At 43.7% G+C, this 20581-nt stretch overlaps 1 protein-coding gene across 1 annotated transcript in view; it reads right to left on the reverse strand.

The window, feature by feature from the left end:
• COPG2 (COPI coat complex subunit gamma 2) overlaps nucleotides 1–20581 on the reverse strand; it is a 104748-nt gene that overhangs the window by 47413 nt on the left and 36754 nt on the right. The window contains exons 10-12 of the mRNA XM_004608255.2: nucleotides 16009–16142; nucleotides 14649–14716; nucleotides 6892–7080 (exon numbers count right to left, since the gene is read on the reverse strand). Of these exons, the coding sequence (XP_004608312.1) occupies nucleotides 6892–7080; nucleotides 14649–14716; nucleotides 16009–16142 (391 nt within the window). The remainder of the gene's footprint in view (nucleotides 1–6891; nucleotides 7081–14648; nucleotides 14717–16008; nucleotides 16143–20581) is intronic.

Below are 20581 nucleotides of genomic sequence, written 5' to 3' on the forward strand. Positions count from 1 at the left end.
TATATAAAGAAGTTTCATTCAAGAGATCAGGTGCCAAGGCAGGAGCGACAGTTCAGTGGAAAGGGGATTAGCCTTGCATCAGGCCGATCTGGGTTTGATCCCCAGCACCCCACAGGGTCCCCCGACCCCCACAGGTAGTGATTCCTGAGTGCAGAGCCAGGAGTAAGCTCTAAGAACTGCTGCATATGGCACAAAAATCAAAATAAAACAGAACAAGAAACAAAGACCTTTACTTCAAGTAAATAAACACAAAAATTTTCAAGTAGATGGTAAAGATAAAAAGAGTAAACAGGGGCTGGAGCAATAACACAGTGGGTAGGGCATTTGCCTTACATGTGGCCCACCCGGGTTCGATTCCCAGCATCCCATATGGTCCCCTGAGCACTGCCAGGGGTAATTCCTGAGTGCAGAGCCAGGAGTAACCCCTGTGCATTGCCAGGTGTGACCCAAAAAGCAAAGAAAAAAAAAAGAGTAAACAGACCCACTTCCACTAGTACAATAAGATCTCCAAGGTAGCACTTCCCAGAATGTTCTAGGTGGGGAAGGTTTCTGCAACTTTGAAGACATGGACCAAGATGAAAGATGGGTCTGAGGTTTCATCCTCCTCCCTGAAGCTCTGCAGGAGCCTGCCAGAGTCCAGGGCTCCAAGCAAAAAACACGGATTTCCAGGAATCAGAGACGGATGGCCACTGGCTTACTCATGGCAATGGCAGGAACTGGGGGTTTTTAGCATGTTAGGGCAGTTTCCGCAGCCCCAGTGACCAGAGGGCAATGCAAAACAGGACCACATGTGACTAAATCTGCCGTAGGCTGAATTGTAGGGAAAGACCATGACGAATGGAACTGGAAAATGCTACAAGGAGCAGTGCAGTCTGTCCTTGGTTCTGAAGGGAAACGTTATCTCTATTGCACCAGGCAGTTAGTATGTTTGCTTCTTACTCTAGAGGGAGCACTGACCGGCTAAATCTTCCAGGGATGTACAGAAATCTGCCCTTTTCCTTTAGAGAGGGTCTCTCCTCTCTCTTCTCCTCTCTCTCTCTCTCTGTCCCTCCCTCCGTCCCTCCCTCCCCCCTCTGTCTCTGTCTCTGTTTCTGTCTCTCTCTCTCTCTCTCTCTCTCAAGGGAGCAAACTGGAATAGAAGGAAACAGATGACTAGCCATTTTAAACTTTGAAGATGTGAATAAATGCAAGAAATTCAAAAGAACTAAGAGCTGTCTTCTACCCACCAAACAATCCCAAATCTATACACAGCATTTCAGAGCATAGAAAATGAAATCATTAATTAATATTGGTGCAAAAATTCTAGTACACAACTTGTGACTATTAATACAAAATTCTAATATACTGGACTAACAGACTCTATTACTAAAGCAGTAGCGAATATACCACGATGAGATGGAGATTTATAGATAATTCAGAATGGTTTAACGCTAGACGACTGACACCATTCATCACACCGATGCGTGCAAAGAGAAAAATCATATCACTCCTGACAGCCAAAATGCTTCTGAGAAATTAAAAGGTCCATTCCTAATAAAGCCTTCAAAAATTAAACAGGAATGGGGGGACACCTCTGTTGCACACACACAGGTTCACACACACACACACACACACACACACACACTCTCACAATCCTTTAGGAAATCTGGAAATATCAGCCAATGCAATTAGAGAAAATGAGAGAAGTAAATATCAGGGAATTAAACATAAAACTCTATTTACAGAAGACAAGAGAGACTACCTGGGAACCTTAGAGAACCAATGATAAAATTAATTCAACAAGTTGGCGTGGTAGCAGGACACAAAATTAACAAAATTGCAAAAGGCAACGCTATTCATTATCTTTTATAAAGTATTATGTAATACAGGATAGAACAGACAAAATAAAAAAGGTAAACATACATAAAGATTATTCTTAGAAAATGCTTAGGAAAAGAATTTTTATAAAAATCCCCCAAATCATAAAATATAAAATCATTCTAAAAGGCACAAAGGTGGCCCTGAACAAATTAAGTTATCCATGTTCTTGGTTAGGGTATGTGAACAAGAAAATATCTGTATTTTTAAATATCTAAGTTAAACAGCAAATTTAATGTGATTCTAACATTTTAAAAAGTCAACGATGTTTTTTAAAATAAAAATACACAAATTAGTGGGGCTGGAGCGATAGCACAGCGGGTAGGGCGTTTGCCTTGCACGTGGCCGACCCGGGTTCTAATCCCAGCATCCCATATGGTCCCCTGAGCACCGCCAGGGGTAATTACTGAGTGAAGAGCCAGGAGTAACCCCTGTGCATTGCCAGGTGTGACCCAAAAATTAAAAAAAAAATACACAAATTAGTGTAAAACAGTTAAAGGAAAAACAAATACCTAAGAACAGCTAGAGAAGCAATAAACATTAAGAATTATGAGATATCTGGGGAAAACAGATATCATTAACATATCCTAAAAACTTTCATTTATAAACAGTGTATAGTTCTAATATATAAAGAAAAAGAACAACAGAACCAGAATAAAAAAAAGCCCAGAAATAAACCCAAGTACACATGCATTTTCAGTATATGATAAAAGATAATGCAAATCACTGGGGCAAAGATAGTCTTTTCTTCTTCTAGTTTTTGGGCCACACCGGGTGGTTCTCAGGGCCTGTTCCTGGCTCTACACTCCAAGATCACTCCTAGTGGGGCTTGGGGGACTAGATGTGGTGCTGGGGATCGAATCCAGGCTGGCTGCGTGTAAGACACACATCCTACCTGCCATTCCAGCCCCCTCCTTTGTGTTGTTGTTTTGCATCCAAGTCCTTATTATTAATGTTGCCATCATTATCAGACGTGGAATCTAAAGCAGAAAGGAAGGGTGGCCTCAACCGCTCCCAGTGGCTCTACCCTAGGCCCACATATCCGAGCAACCCGGCAGATTCAGTGGGGGCTCGGTATCATTCCTCACAAAGGGAGCAGTTGCCTGTAGTTTGGTAAATGTGGAGTGAGGGAGGCCAACTCAAGGAAAGAGTGATTCCACTTCTCTGCTCCGCCCTTGGCCACCTGAACCCAGGCAAATGCCCAGCATAGGTCAGGACTGGTAAAGTCTGCCGCGAGCACTTATACGGCACAGACAGGAGGCAGTCCACTAGTTTTGCATGGTGTCGGGAGTGACCCCTGCCACCCAATTTCCCAGGGAGCCGTGGACTCGGCTAGAGCAAGGAACTGCTCTTTGCAGGCATGGAAAGTCAGTCCTAATCGCCGCATAGACATCCTGGGTCTACCGCCTCTCCCTGAGAGCAGAAAAAGAATTTCAGGAGGCGAAATAGTGAAGCAAAGTATTTTTATTGAAATTTACTTAGAAGAAATATGAGAAGAGAGAAAGAGAGGGAGTACATGTTCAAGAAAGAAAGAACACAGGCTTCCCCAGAACAGAGAAAGCCTAATATGAAAAAAATATTTCGGGGGCAAATGATTAATCGTTGCAAAAAAATAATTTCTGATATTATATGTAATAATAAAGCTCAGAGATATAAATGTGCATGAAACTGAACATGTACTAAAAGAGACAGAAATGAATTACTATAACTCATTAGATCCTATAATCTGAGGAGTTTCTTCCTTCCTTTCTTTCTTACTTTCTCTCTTTCTCTCTTTCTTTCTTTCTTTCTTTCTTTCTTTCCTTTTTTTCTTTTATTTCTTTTGGGGCCACACCCTTCAGCATTATAGGGCTGACTCCTGGCTCTGCTCTCAGGGATCAATCCTTGCAAGGCTTGGGAGACCATACGGGGTGCCAGGGATCTAACTGGGTCAGCCAGGTGCAAGGCAAGCGCCCCTATCCGCTGAACTCTCTCCAGCATCTCTATTTTAAAGCCAAATGCAATTTTCTTAAATGTGACAAATCTGACAATAAAGAATTTAAAAGCAATTTTTTAGACATAAGAAAATCAAATGACAAACTGGGAGAAAAACGTCACAGATATATCCCAACTATTGTAACATCCCAAATACACAATTACATAACTGGGTAAAAACTAAAATCCTACAAACCTGAAAAACACATGAGAAGATATTCAAAAGGAAACAACAAACTAACCTTAAAATATGATTCTGTTAATCAACCATTGGATGCTATAAGGACACAGTACCCTGAGATTAAAATTATCCATTATATGGATGATATTCTAATTACTGCTACACCTCAGACAAATTTGCAGGTTTATGAAGCTGTAATTTATGAATCAGAGTCATGGGTTTAAAATTGCACAGGATAAAATTCAACACCAGGTTCCTTGGGAATTTTTAGGACAAACAATATGGGAGAGTAAAATTACGCCTCAAAAGGTCCAAATTTGGAAAGGTAAGTTAAAAACTTTAAATGATTTTCAGAAACTACTGGGAAATATAAATTGGCTATGGACTTCTCTAGGCATGCCGACCTATGCCTTACAAAACTTTTTCCACTGGAAGGTGATTCTTCTCTAAAGAGCCCGAAGCAACTCTGCGCTGCAGCTGAACATGAATTGGAATTAATTGAGGAAATTGTAAATAAGGCTCAACTAGATAGATTTGATTCTTTAGAAAATTTAAATCTGATAGTATGCTTCGCCGCCCCCCGCCAATCCCATCAATGGCTAAGATCCAGAGACTATAAAACAACGCTCCCGGAAGCACCCAGCCGCATTCTTGGCCACACGACCTCTTATAGGCTCGTTCTCCCTCTTGGAGAACCTGGCAAGGTACTGAGAGCATCCTGCCCACACGGAAGAGCCTGGCAAGCTCTCCGTGGCATATTTGATATGCCAAATATAGTTAACCATGACGGGTCTCATTTTCCTTACCCTGAAAGAGCCTCCAATGCGACACCACTGGGAAGAACGAGTAAAGAGAGGCTGCTAAAATCTCAGGGCTAGGACAAATGGAGACGTTACTGGTACCTGCTCGGGCAAATTGATGATCAATGGGATGACAGTGATACAGTGACAGTGGTAAAATATGAAAGTGTTGCTTGCTTCATACTGAGAAATTCAAATACAAACTATAATGAAATGTCCTTTTTCATCCATAAGATTGAGAAAACCTCAAAATATGACCCAATCTACTGGTGAGGCTATGGGAAATTAGTATTCACATTGCTGATATAATTAAGAATTTTCTACAAAATTACTTCTATATTTATCCTTCATTCTGGCATATGGTGCCCAGGAATTTACTCAAGAGGTAAATTTTATGGTTATGCTAGAAATACTGAAAAAAACATACATACAAAGTTATCTACCTGCTGTATTATTTATAATTTAAGCCACTGTAAAGTGCCTAAATGCTATATGCACAGGTGACTCATTCAATAAACTACATTAGAATGACCTGTCTATTGAACCCGGGGGGCGGAGTTTTTTAATTTAAAAAATAAATAAATTTCCTCATTCTCTCTCTGACTCTCTCTCACCCCCCCCCCCCCAATTTCATGAGTGCTGCCTTAGACTCTCCACTGTCTGCTTCTACATTGAATAACATCAAAAGATTCTCCAAAGATCCCAAATATGTGCCTGGATATAGAGGCTGTCTGTTGGGCTTTTAAGTCTAGCTATGTACTAAGTGGAGAGTTAAAGTCAGTTTTATTACTTGACTAGAAATAAAACTGAGAGAATAAAATCTTTCTACTTGAATTTTTCTATTTTGTTCTTTGATTATCTCTGACACATACTAACCAGTTCTATTCAAAACTGCACTGCGAGGCCTAATTATTTTAGTAAGGTAAGAAAAAGAAAAGCACTTCGATTGGAAATAAACAAGTAAAATTGTATCTACTTACAGAGGATATAACTACTTTGATTCTCCCAAGGAATGCATATAATAAGTACTCAAATCAATTTGGGGGTATTCAGCAAGAATACCAAATTATATATAAAAAAGACATAAATATGTGCATGTATATACTAGTAGCAAACAATAAAATAAATGTTGTAATAAAACAGAATTTAAAGGACCATGAAATATTTAAATATAAATTTAACAAAAGGCATGTAAAGTAAATGCTACAAAAAAAAAAACCAATGCAAAGAAATTATGAATGACCTAATTAATAGGTAAGGTATACTTGGGGCAATCAGAGGTATAATTGGAACAATATTACACAGGTAGGGCATTTGTTTTCCATATTTTCTGATCAGGGTTCGATCCTCAACATCCCATATGCAACCCCACCCTCAGCACCACCAGGAATAATTCTTGAGTGTAGAGCCAGGAGTAACCCCTAAACACCGCCCAGTGGGGCCCCAAAACAAACAAAAAATATTTAAAGATTAAAAAAACTGAAGAAGCATACCATACTCATGAATTGTAAGATACCAATTTGTCCCCAATTTGGTTATGAGCTCCAAATATAACCTTAGCAGGCGAATATATATTTTAAGCTGGTTCTATATTTTATATGGGAAGGCAAGGAAAAATGAGAATAATGAAGAATGAAGGACAGTACTGGAAGACCTTACTCCTTGTCACTTAAGAGATACCGTAAACCTACATGACTCAATGGGGTGTGGTACTAACATAGAATTGACATGGAAATGTGATAAGGAGCCCAGAAATATCTACAATGAGTATCTTCTTTCAAACAAAGCACTCTAGCTTGGAGAGGTATATCTTTTAAATAAATTGTGCTGGAATGACTCAGTATCATGGGAAGAAAACTGAACTTATCACACAACATACGAACAGTAATTCAAAGTTGGATCACAGACCCAAATGTAAAAGCCAGAATCATAAGACATTTAAAACAAAACATTAAAGGGTGGGAGGGGGGAGGGGAAGCTAGTTAATTAGGTTTCTACCTCTACTATCAAGACACTTTTTGGCAAGCCACAGTCCGGGCAGGGGGCAGGGAGGGCGCATGATCCTATTCCAGCTCGTACCTTGAACTCGTCCGAGATTTCAGACACGAAAGACGAGATCTGCTTCATGAGCCTGTCCACGCTGCTCTCGCTCCCCGTTTTGAGGAGTGTGGTGATGGCCAAGGTCGCAATGCTCCTGTTGGAGTCTGTGATCAAGTTTTCTAAGTCCAGATTGCACGCAGTCACTGCAGAGGGGTGCTTCATTGCCACCTGTGACAGGGAAAGAACAATTTTAAAAATTAGTTAAAGAAAAGGAACTTTCTGTGATTGACAAGAGCCAGAGCTTTATAAAAAACAAAGGGAGGGCAGAGTGGAAATCTGTACGAAGCAAACGGGGCTCTCACAATGAAAATGGGGGAGGGGGAGACTGTTCAAGCGCAGGCAGGGCAGAGCCCTAAGCTCAAGCTCCACAGTACACGGCCAGGCCCCCTCCACTGCCCCCATACAGCCCTGGTGACCTCGAGTCCATGCCCCGGTGGGTGGCCCCTGACACCATCTGCCTGAGCACTGCTGGACATGACCCATATAAAAACAAACTTGGGAGCTCTAAATGAGATAATCTAATAAAGCTAAAACGGGATAGTGGTCATCTCAGTTGATAAGGTTCGTTAGATAATACCATCTGACAAATTATTCCTGTCACGGCATAGCACCGGCGCCTTCTCTGGCTACACTTCTATAACAAGGAACAGAAATCTACCATGCCCTTTTATTAGAGCCGGCCTGTCTTTCCTTATTGTACACGTGTAGACGTTTATCTACTCTGCTAAATATTAAGACCTTGGAGGCTAAGAGTTAACATGGTAAATATTACTAAACACACATGGCGACAATGTATCACTTAGAAAACTTCTGTATTTAATCAAACTCTAGCTGAACTGGATTACCAGGGGTCATTAAAACATGCCTGTCATTCTATTTCTTTTTAGTTTGCTTTTTTTTTTTTTTGCCACACTTGAATGCTCTGGGTCTACTCCTGGCTCTTCACTCAGGAATCACTTCTGGCAGAGCTCAAGGGACCATATGAGATACCAGGGATTGAATCAGGGATGGCTGCGTGTAAGACAAGTACCTTATCCACTGTACTACCACTCCAGCCCGTCATTCTATTTCTTTGACAATGCTGGTCACCCCTCTGCCTGTCTCAATATAGGAACAGAATCTCTCCCACTTTCAAAATCTATTTACATCAGCAAAGTGCAAGAGTGTAAAAAAATATAAAATATAATTTGGACTGTTGTTCCATGACTGCTCTAAACTTCTTTTTCCTCCAATTGTTGATATAATACTCATATTGCCAAACGACAAGTCTCCTGCTATACTAAGCTTTTATTTTAAATGCTTATGGCTAATTTATTCTGTTATGGTGGACCTATGTCATCCAATATGGTAGCCGATAGCCCACGTGACAAAGATGGACTGTGACAAACTGAGACATGCCCTAAATGTAAAATATAAACTGGAACTCAAATACACAGTCAAATATAGAAGTGTGTTTAAAAACAAAAACAAAACAGAAGGAAAAAGATGAAAAAAGTAGGCAAACTTAAGTTTTATCTTAAATGCTTCAATGTAGTTACTTTAACATTATTCATTATCTACATGTGTCACTGTTGAATAACATTGCTGTAAACTACTGTTACCTGCAGAAATGGAACTACTCTCTATCTCCAGTGATTAACATGACATTCACTACATATATGCGCTTACTGAGCACATTAAGTGTGACTAGTGACTAAGGAACGGAATTTTAAATTATTTAACAATTTTCATTGAGCTATAACTAGTACATAATATTAATTCCAGGAGTGGCAATTTGGTATTTTCACACAGAAAATGATCCTAGTAAGTCTAGTTAACAACTGTCACCACAGGCCAGAGATACGGTACAGCAGGTAAGGAGCTTGTCTTGCACACAGCCAACTTGGGTTCGACCCCTGGTGCCACATATGGACATATGGTTCCCCGAGTACTTCCAGGAGGGACCCCTGAATGCAGGGCCAGGAATAAGCCCTGCCAAGCGTAACCCCCGAAAGTCCCCCTCGGGGACTTAACTGGCTTAACAGCTTAACTGGCTGCACTCTGTGCTTTTAAACAGGAAAGTCTAGACCACTGACATTTATAGTAATTGAAGAAATTTGTTGCCATTTCTCCATGGGAATGGGATTTCAATTGCTTTTGCCACCTGATTTTTTTTTTTTTAATGGGAGGCCATTCAGTCTTTTTTTTTTTTGCTTTTTGGGTCACACCCAGCGATGCACAGGGGTTACTCCTAGCTCTGCACTTAGGAATTACTCCTGGTGATGCTCAGAGGACCATATGGGATGCTGGGAATTGAACCCGGGTGGGCCGCGTGCAAGGCAAACGCCCTACCCGCGGTGCCATTGCTCCAGCCCCCCCATTCAGTCTTTCTCACGGAGCCGGTTCTGATGTGACAAACACTCTCAGCTGTTTGATAATATATTTTATCCTTCCTTTAAATCTGAGTGATAACCTTGCACAACATTCTTGGTTGGGAATTCTTTACAAAATTCAGTACTTTGAATATATATCCCATTCTCTTCTTGCTCATAGTTTCGGTTTAGAAGTCTGATGTGAATCTAATGGTTTCTTCCCCCTTAGTCTGAGTCCTTGCTTTTCTCCTCTTTAAAAAGTAGAGCGTTTGCTTTGCATGCGGCCGACCCGGGTTCGATCCCCAACATTCCATATGGTTCCCCAAGGACCACCAGGACTAATTCCTGAGTGCACAGCAAGAAGTAACTCCTGAGCATTGCTGGATGTTAGCCAAAAATAAAATTTTTTTAAAAAAAGCCTATCTCAGCCTTTTGTTCTGTCACTGATTACAACGCACACTGGTGGTGTTCTGCCACTGATTACAACTCACACTGGTGGTGCTCTGCGTGCATGTACCTTAAGCAGCACTCTTCCGGTCTCTTGCATGAGTGCAACCATCTCCTGGGTGGGGAAACTCTGAGCTATCACTGTTTCAAACAGAAACCATTCCCCTTCCACGATTCCCCTCCATCTGGAATGCTTAAAATCCTGAGGTGGTTCTTCTTGATATTTTCCACTCCATCACTAACATGCTCTTCATTCTCCCCTCCACTTCATTTCCAGGATCTCTTCCTGACCAGTGGGCACGGATTCCACTCCCAGCCACACCCATTCCAAGCCAGACACAGCTGTACTCCTTAGCTCTTTCAATTCAACCTGCTTGTTTTTCATTCCCCAACAACTCCCCACCCCCCGCCCAATCAGAGTCTCTTGAAACATCAAGTGATCCTTTCGGATCACTTAGCTCTGAGAGGCTTTTCCTTGGGCAGCTCATCGGTCCGAGGTGTGGATCTTCATAAGGTTCCGGCACCACCTGCAGACACGGCTGATTTCCTGTTTCTTCGCTGCTCCAGGAGCTGGAGCCTGTCCTCGGCAGGGTCCCGAGGCCTCTCTCTGGGTCTGGCCCGGCTCCCTCCCCGGGGCTGGGGGCTGGGTGGAGGCAGGTGGCATGCAGGCTGCTGGTGTCTACAGGTGGGGGGGGGGGGCATCTCTCCAGGTCTAGCACGGCTCCTCCTGGGGCCCAGGGGTACCGAGCCCTTCACCTCTCTCACGCAGCCCCAGCTCCCACCTCCAGCAATGTCCAATTTGTCTCTCCCGACAGGCATTTCCCGAGGTTCCGAGTACAAGTGAGAATGTGTGGCATTTTTCTTGTCTTTCTCGGACTTAACGCACTTAACATAAAGTTCTACCCGTGTTGCTGCAAATGGCAAGATTTCCCTCTCTTTACGACTGGAAAAAAAAACTATATATAACCACATTTTTCCCATTTATTATTTATTTTAATGTCGACAAAAGCCACAATTCTAGAGTTGAAATTGATAAGACAACAGAGCTCTGTTAAGCCATTAAGTTATCTCTGATTACTGGGATGTTAAGTCCTTGCCTAAGAATTTATTAAGCTCTTTGTTGCATCTGGAGCTTTCTGTGTCACCGGTTTCGTTTGCTGAGTTTCGCTGGCTTCTGCTGCTTTCCCATCTAAGTTGGTAAGCTCCTACTGGAATTCTGGTATTGAGGAACTAGGAGACTTCAGGATCTATGGTTTGGGCCACTAAGCTGTCATGGTGGGGCTGTGGGAGGTGGGCGTGGTTGCCAGGGTTTCCAGAAGTAGTGGGGGAGAGGGGGAGACGAGGCAGGGAGGCTGCCCACCCCGAGTCAGAGAAACACCAGAGTTCTCAGCTAGGCACTGAAATATCAGGAACAGCCCAGCAGGTAGGGTGTTTGTCTTGCACGCGGCCGACCCGGGTTCGATTCCTCCATCCCTCTTGGAGAGCCCGGCAAGCTACGAGAGTATCCTGCACATACGGTAGAGCCCGGCAAGCTACCCGTGGCGTATTCAATATGCCAAAAACAGTAACAAGTCTCACAATGGAGACGATACTGGTGCCCACTCGAGCAAATGGATGAACAACAGGATGACAGTGATGACAGTGACGGTGATTCATTTGGTGTATCTGCAGAGAATATCCATGAAGCAGTGGAGCTGAGCCCTTGGTGTGGCTGCAGCATGGGGTGTGGGGGTGGCTATATACCACACTTTTAAATCAATTCATCAATAAACAAGCTGCTTCTGGATTTCTGACTGCTATAAATAATGTGGCAAGAATGAGAGGAGTCGTGTGCATGTTTTGAATCACTGTTTCCTCACATGAGTTTCTACAGGTGGAATTACTTTGGCAACTGGTCATTCTATTTTATTTTTTTTTTTTTTTTTTGAGGAACTGCCACACTGTTTTCCACAGCAGCTGCACTGACTTACAGTGTCGCGAGTGCAAAGGGGCTCCCTTTTCTCTGGGTCCTCACCAGAATTAACAAATCCGGAACCTGTTCTCTCTGTCTCTTCCAGGGCCAGTCATCCTAACAGGTGTGAGGCAGTATCTAATTGTGGCCTGGCTTTGCATTTCCCTGATGATAACCCAGATGGAACATCTTTTCATGGAACTGTTAAGCCCCTGCAGGTCTTTGGGAAACTGTCTACTCAGATCCTTTGTCCACTTCTCAGTCAGATTGAGATTTTATTCCTATGAAGCCGGATATTAATCCTTTAAAGGATAACATTATTTGCAGTTACTTTCTCCAACTCCATAAGCTGCCTTTTCATTTGGGGAGTGGTTTTTTGCTTTGTCTTTCAGCCCACACCTGAAAGGACTCTGGGCTTACTCCTGGCACTGTGCTCAGGGACCACTCCTGGCTGGGCTAGGGGTGCTGGACATCAAACCTGGGCCAGTCGTGCGCAAGACTTACCCGCTGGACTATCGCTCCAGCCCACTTTTTCGTTTTGTTGATGGTTTCTTTGGCTGTGTACGGCTTTTGAGTTTGATATAGGACCACTTGTATGTTTTTGCCTTTGCTTTTCGTGTCAAATCCAAAACAGCATCTCTGAGAGACTCAACAATAAACCTCTCAGAAGAGAGTACTGAACGATTTGCTACAGAGATGTCTCCAGAGCCGGCACCGGGCTGTTTCATTTGGGGCAAGCTGGAGGGGGACGGGTGAGTTCCCCTCCCTGTCCCAACGGAACCAGCCTTGGCAGCCGAAAACTCCAGAACTCAACCACCGCCATGCTCATGGCCGCTCTCCACACACTCGGCGACCTCGCCCAGGAGTGAATCTATTCCTGGGCCACGTCTCACACTTGACGCCGCTGATATACCAAGAGTAGTGCACCACATCTGATGGGCTTTGAAGTAGGAGGCAACCTACATATATATACGCACAGATATAGACATAAGCACACAAGGCAACCTTTAACAACATGTTCATTAATCTTCACACTGTTTCCTATATGAACACTTCTTTTGTAAGCATGTTCAGCAGTTCTTCATAACAGACAATACAAAATATATTATTTCGATTGTGTTTTGGGACAGGGACTGGGGTTTGGGATGGAAACATCCCGAATTTGGTGGTGGGAAGGTGTAATGGTGGTGGGATTGGTGTTTGAATATTGAATGTAATCAAACATTGTGAACTAACAGAAAATTTTTTAAAAATAAGGTAATGTGGAGTTCATGTCCAATTCAATCTGCTTAATCAATGGCTGAATAAATAGCAGTGCTCCTACATTATGAAAATAAATAAATTAATTAATTAAAAAATGTTCAGGGATGGAGCGATAACACAGCATGTAAGGCGTTTGCCTTACACTCAGCCAACCCGGGTTCAATTCCCAGCATCCCATATGGTCCCCTGAGCACCGCCAGGGGTAATTCCTGAGTGCAGAGCCAGGGGTAACCCCTGAGCATAGCCAGGTCTGACCCAAAAAAGAAAAAAAAAATGTTCATAATTAACCATCCCTTATACAAGGGCTGGAGCGGTAACACAGCAGGTAGGGCATTTGCCTTGCACGAGGCCAACCCAGGTTCGATTCTTCCATCCCTCTTGGAGAGCCCGGCAAGCTATCGAGAGTATCCCGCCCGCACGGCAGAGCCTGGCAAGCTACCCGTGGCATATTCATTATGCCAAAAACAGTAACAACAAGTCTCACGATGGAGACATAATGGTGCCTGCTGGAGCAGACCAGTGAACAAGGGGACGACAGTGTGACGGTGCTACGACAGTGCTTATACAAGGACTTAATGACTCCTGGGTGAAATACAACAATCTTCACTCACCTCTAAGAAAACTTTTGTGGAATATTCATAACATGCAATAAAAAATACATTACTTCCGTTCTGCTTTGAGGCAGGGTTTGGGGTTCAGGACGAAAATATTCAAAATATGGTGGTGGGAAGGTATAATGGTGGTGGGATTAGTGCTCGAATATTAAATGTAATAAATTACTATGAACAACTTTATAAAAATTACATTAGAAAACATCTCCAAGACCAATATCAAAGAATTTACCACCCAGATATTTTATCTTTTAGGAGTTTTCTGGTCTTACATTAAGGTCTCTAATCTATTTTGAGTTAATTTCTGTGTGTGGTAAAAGACAGTGTCCAGTTGCTTTTATTCTTTTTTTTGTATAGGTTTACGGAATAAATTAATTAGAGCAGTAAATAGTCTTAAGGATTGGTATTCCTAGATATTATAATTTTTTAAAAAATTAATGAAATAATGTTTAAAGTTCCTTTATTTCCTACTTTTATTCTTTTGCATGTGGTCATCCAGTTTTTCCAGCACTATATCCTACAGAATTTGTCCATTTTATTGTATATTCTTGATTCCTTTGTCATAAATTAACTGACTTCGTGTGTAGGTTTACTTCGGGGTTATTTCTTCTTTTATTGATCTGCATTTGTTTTTACACTAATACCATATTGTTTTAGTATAGCCCTACAAATATATTTTAAAATCAAGGAGTGTGAATCCATCAGCTTTATTCTTCCTCGAGATTACTTTGACTATTCACTCACTGTCTTCTGTGGTTCCATACAAACTTTAGGACCATTTGCTTCTTAATTTTTATATATATATGTATATATATATTAAATTTTAATATATTTAAAGAGAAACAAGCACAAATGACCGGAGGCCACCATATCAGGCCGTGAGGTCCTGACTAAAAGGCACCTAGAAGTCAGAAATAAGTTATAATCTTCTGCTGAGTAACAGTAAAGACAATCACATCACACCTGAGATCAAACAAGCCACAGTGGTGCTCTTGGTCTATTACCTACTACCCTAGGAGAAGGGACCAGAGAAAGGCCAAGTGGGAGTGCGACACTTCACATGCCACGTTTCTCGATCAAACACTGACCCACAGCATTCAGAAAAACACGCACCTTGTTCAAGGTCCTCACGGCAGCGTATCTCAGAGCTGGCTTCGGAGAGCTGCAGAAAAGCTGAAGAACTAGAAAAGATGAAAGAATGTACTGAACACTGCTCAGTTCATGACATGGACATAGACAGTAAAGAATTGTATTCAAAATAAGTGTGAGGAAGTTGGATCGGAGCACAAAAAAATCCACATAAAAATGATATTAAAAACATAAAGTGAAAAGCTCTGTTCAGCTATAGAACTTTCAATAGGGAAAAATATTATTTCTAAATGAAATACCCATTAATATTTGAGTATAAATGACAGAAATGTTCAGAGTTTCATAATACACACACCACACACACACACACACACACACACACACACACACACACACACAAAATGGGCTTTGTAAACATTAAGGAGAACTGAAGGAATTAAAGTTACTTGTCTTCTAAGTAAAACCCTTTACATGAGAAAAAGGGTAACTTCAGAAAAGAGACAACTAATCTGCCTTCTCCCATCCGCTCATGAAGCAGGCTTCCAGCTATGGGGCAATCCTCCTGGCCCTTATATCTACTGTCTTTGGGTGTCAGCCTCATATGATGTTATTTTGTACTCCACAAATGAGTGCAGTCCTTCTAGGTCTGCCCCTCTCTTTCTGATTCATTTCCCTTAGCATGATACTCTCCATGTCTATCCATTTATAAACAAATTTCATGACTTCATCTCTCCTAACAGCTGCATAGTATTCCATTGTGTAGATGTACCAAAGTTTCTTTAACCAGTCATCTGTTCTAGGACACTTGGGTTGTTTAGAGATTTTGGCTATTGTGAACAGTGCTGCAATGAACATATAGGTACAGATGTTATTTCTACTGTGCTTTTCTGCATCCCCGGGATATATTCCCAGAAGTGGTATTGCGGGGTCATATGGAACTTCAATTTCTAGTTTTTGAAGGACTGTCCATATTGTTTCCTAGAAAGGCTGGACCAGTCACAAAAGCTTGTAACTATCTCACAGTGATTCACTAAATTTTTAAATAAATAAATAAATAAATAAATAAGACAGTTAATCAAAGAAAAACTCAAATTAAACCAGAAAAGAGACCTTCATGGGCGGAGTGCCTTGCATGCAGGAAGCCTGAATTCAACTCCTGGAACCGAATGGTCCCCAGAGCACCACAGCAAACAGCCCATCATGAAGCCAGTAGTTGTCCCCAGCACTGCTGGGTGTGGCCCCAAACCCAAACCCAAAAGAACGAAAAACAAATAAGGAAGCTCCAAAAATCACCTTGCCATTCTTGGCATCCATCCTGCAGACTTACCATCCTTAAACAAATACAGAGCGCGATGGACAAGAGCCCCGCGGGTACGAGACTCACCGGAAACAGCAGGTGCCAGCTCGCGGGCGGTACAGTTAGGAAGATGGATGATGGCTGAAGCCGCTTCATAAATAACCATCTCGTGCTTATTTCGCAAGCAGCTCTCAATAAAGTCAAAGAGTGGACTTTCATGGCTGGAAAAAAAAAAAAAGCATGCACGGGCACCCCTTGGATATCAAAAAAGTAACGAGCCAAGAATTAGAGACTGAAGCAGCACCGATGCAGACAAGCACTTCTAGAAGCATGTATGAAAAGTCCCTTGAAGATCCACACCCTCCTATAAAAGCCAGGCACTACTAGTGGCCAGGCACTGTCAAAATAAACTTCTTTGTTTTAGTACTTTAGACATCAGCCCAAGTCTGCACTAACCCCAGCAACATTTCTTCAAGATAAACAGACACCTCTCGGTAAGCACTTTGTCGGCTCTCTCCCTCTGCCACCTCCTCGACTACCATCCCCTTGTCCTGGCTTGGCGGCAGCCCGGGAAGCCTGAGGCCTCACAGCCACAGCCACACCGAGAGCTGGAAGCTGAGAGCACTGGAGGAGGCAGATGAAAAGGCTGGTGAGAGAGCAGAGCGGGCTGGGTGCTTGCCTTGCACTCAGCCGACCCAGGGTTCAATCCCCAGCACCCCGTATGGTTCTCAGAGCACTGCCCCAAGTGAGCCCAGGAATAAGCCCTGAGCACAGCCGGTGGATCCTTCTGCCCTCCCCCCCAAAAGATCGAGAAGGCTGCCAGTTACAGGGCTGGCTACAAGCCTGGCCCCAGAGAACTGTCACTATCAGGCTCGGCTGGGACTCCACCAAAGAGACCCATCCGCAGGGCTAATCTTTATTCTGACCCGGAGCTCGGCCCAGGAGGAAACTGCCTCTCTCCCAGGATGGTCCTGCCCCAGATCCGCAACAGTGCAATTGCCAGAGCCAGGGCAAATAGCAACAACAACAACAGCAATAATGATAACAATAAATTTAAAATGTAAAAGACAAATTCAAGGAATCAGATGTCCAGGGAGGACTCTGAGAATGTCTGACCTAGTCTGGGAACTTGGAGGATCGTGACCATGTCCAGGACCGTGCAAATGCCCTGCAGAGACCGAGAGAGCCCAGTCTCGAGAGCTTGGCCTGGTGCTGAGGCTCCGTTCACGGAGGAAGTGAAAGGAAGGCAGAGCAGGGAAGGCACACACCGAGTGCCCACCACAAAGGCGGGTGGCGGGGAGCATGCTGGCTTCAAGCATTTATGAACATCTGTCAGATCCCTATGAGACCACTCAGCTAGTCAAGCAGAGATTTCAGAAACCACAGATGGCAGAGAGGAAGGACCGGAACTTAGTTTGGTAATGTTCCTTAAAATTAATTAATTAATAAAAGGATAACCTGCAGCACACTGGCCACTCTCCAGAACTCACGGCTGCTCCTCCCAGAAGGGAGCATAAAATGAGGCCCCCACAACCATGCCACCGGACTCCGCACCAGGGGTGCCCCAGAGGGGGGCGGATGAGAGCCCTCCCCACCCCAAGGGACCCAGCCTCGGCAGCCGACCTCTACTACCCCACCACCGCCAGCACACTCCAGGTCGCTTTCCACACGCTCGGCCGAGCCTCACGCATGAGTGAACATATCCCTGGTATTCCTGGACCAACACATCATCATAGAGGGAAATATATATGTGTGTGTGTATATATATATAAGTAACTAGTTTTAAGTGAATAATATGACATAAGCAAATAATGAAGGACACCCAACATGTGGGGGACAAAGGGCTAGCAGAAGTCAGCAGCCAGCATGAGAAATAAAATTCATGATGGATTTTATTAGGGAAAAGGTAAATCAGCTCATGTTCAAATAAGAAGGAAACTAAGCCTGCCAAGTTAAAGGAGGTGAGAGAGAGAGAGAGAGAGAGAGAGAGAGAGAGAGAGAGAGAGAGAGAGACAGAGACAGAGACAGACAGAGACAGACAGAGACAGACAGAGAGAGAGGGAGAGAGAGGGAGAAGGGAAGAGGGGGGAGAGAGAGGGAGGCAGACAGCTCTCGGTGGGCAGAGCACATGCCCCTGATACCGGCTCCAGAACCAGCACCACCTGGGCCCCTGAGTGCAGAGTCCTGAGTGGCCCCCAAGCACCGCCTGTGGTCTAAAACCCAAGCACACCAACAGGAAGACGTGACATCACTGTATACTGGATATTCCGATACAGGAACGCAATCTCTCCCTCTGTCCACTCAAATGACCCTTGAAATCAACACATTGTGATTTTCTTATTTTCCCCCCTCAGGGTTATATTACTCCATCCTCTTCTTTCCTCCCATCCCCCTTTGGGACAAAGAAGAGCTGCTGAGAGAGGGCTCAGCGGGCGGGAGTGCTCCGGAGGGGTGGGGGAGGAGCCTTGGGGCAGGGCTGCCGGGTGCCGCCCAGCAGTCTCAGTCCCTGGGTGCTGCTCCCACACATTTCCTTCACAGGGCTCACTGGGCGGCTGCGTGCTCTGCTGCGGGGTTCCCCCACGGGCAGTGCTCTGGAGACCACCCTTGGCAGTGGGCACCAGTGCCCCAAACAGCAGGGACTCTCAGGACTGTGCTCAGCACACAGTGGGCAGTGCCAGGGACTGAGCCAGTGGCCTCACCGCTGCAAGGCTGGTGCGCTGCCCTCCCCGTGCCCCCACCTTTTCTAATTGTCCATATGTAGATGCACACTATTTTTCTTATATGAACGAAAGATGTACAACTTTGCCCTAAGGATTTGGTTTTGATACATTTCTAGTCCAGCTGGAGCAGATAGCACAGAGGGTAGGGTGTATACCTTGCACGCGGCTGAGCCAGGTTCGATTCCTCCGCCCCTCTCAGAGAGCCCGGCAAGCTACCAAGAGTATCCCGCCCGCACGGCAGAGCCTGGCAAGCTACCCGTGGCGTATTTGATATGCCAAAAACAGTAACAGTAAGTCTCACAATGGAGACATTACTGGTGCCCGCTTGAGCAAATCGATGAGCAATGGGATGACAGTGACAGTGACAGTGACATTTCTAGTCACGTTTTCAAATTTTTATCAAATCAATTGCTTGCTGAAATAAAATTCATTTGAAGTAAAATCCATTTGGAGACTGACCTATCGGCAAGTCTGAAAAATTCGATGTCCTATGGCTAACAGTACACAGACTATTTTAACATTTTCTATAGACATAATTACACTGTCCACAGAGCATTTTGTCCTCAAATCTTTAATTTGACTTGACTTACTGTGTCAAATAAGACTTCTAGTAAAACATTTTAAAAAACAGGTTTTGCACACATGCTACTCTCATTCACAGTTTCAAGGGAGAGAAATAATAATTCACTAGTTAGTATTAACTTCGAAGGAGATTTTTCTTGTGCCTTATCAGAACAATGATGCTCCTTGTTTTGCTACTTTATGTTTTAATCACAACTGCCAATGAATTTTATTAACTGTTCTTTTTGGTATCCATGATTTTGGTTTTCTGCTTTAATAAATTAAGTCTGTTGGGCTGACTTTTCACTGTTAGATCAATTTTGCACTGATTGAAGTTATGAGAATCAACGCAGACTGGGAAATAATTGTTTATTTTTTTTTATTATTGTTTTAGCTGCATCCCTTCATGTCTTCCTACGGATTTCCAACCATATTCCAAGTGGCAGGTGATCTAGCATTAATCCCACAGTTCTGAGACTATTTTCCCTCATTCTGTTTTCAGAAGAGCTATTGTCTGTCACTCTAGTTTCAAATATACCCTTGTACACTTGTTACATCCAACCAGCAAATATCCACTTCAGGCAGGGCCCTGAGGTCTGGCAGAGTGGCCCCCTGATGTGGGCGCATCCACGGGGCCTGGGACTATGTAATATTACTCGGCAGAGAGCCACCTGGGCTGGCTGTCAGCAAGACAACAGAGGCCTGAAAGTCTATGACAGGTTCTTAAACCTCCTCCTCACAATCCAGCCTCAACCGAGACATGACACCGGTGAGCACTGGCGGAAACACCTTAGATTCATTACACACTTGATTTTTAATCAGTCTGGGGGTTAAAATGAATCAACCTTAATGTTATACATTCAGAAACCTTCGACTGTTGCCAGAACTGTTGGTGATACCCACGTGCAGCTACACGACCCCATGTTCCGAGCGTGACCCATGACCCAAGAGAATCCACCACTGCAAAGAAATGAGAGGCCGGAGAGGTAGGACAGGGCTCGGCTCCCAGTGCTCGCCTCACACCGGGCCCATCCCTAGCATCTCAGATGATTCATTCTCCAGAGGGCATCGCTGGAGCACAGAGGCAGGAATAAGCCCTGAGCACTGCCAGGTGTTGGCCCCCAAACCAAAACCAAAGACAAAGGACGAAAAAGAAAGTAATGTGGCCAGTGGCCTCCGGAAGAGCACCCCAGAGCAACCTTGTCCTGCCAACACAGGACTAACCCGAGGATCTGTGAAATCATAAACAGATGCTGTGAAGGACTGCCCATCACGGCTAGGATATTTTGCTATGAAAACAAGGAAAAAAAGAAAAAAATGCAGTTCTTGGTATTTAGAAGTGAGATGCAAGGTGCTGCTGTTAATAAATACCTAAAACT

This window comes from Sorex araneus, chromosome 1, assembly GCF_027595985.1.
Source record: "Sorex araneus isolate mSorAra2 chromosome 1, mSorAra2.pri, whole genome shotgun sequence".
NCBI classification, from domain to species: domain Eukaryota; kingdom Metazoa; phylum Chordata; class Mammalia; order Eulipotyphla; family Soricidae; genus Sorex; species Sorex araneus.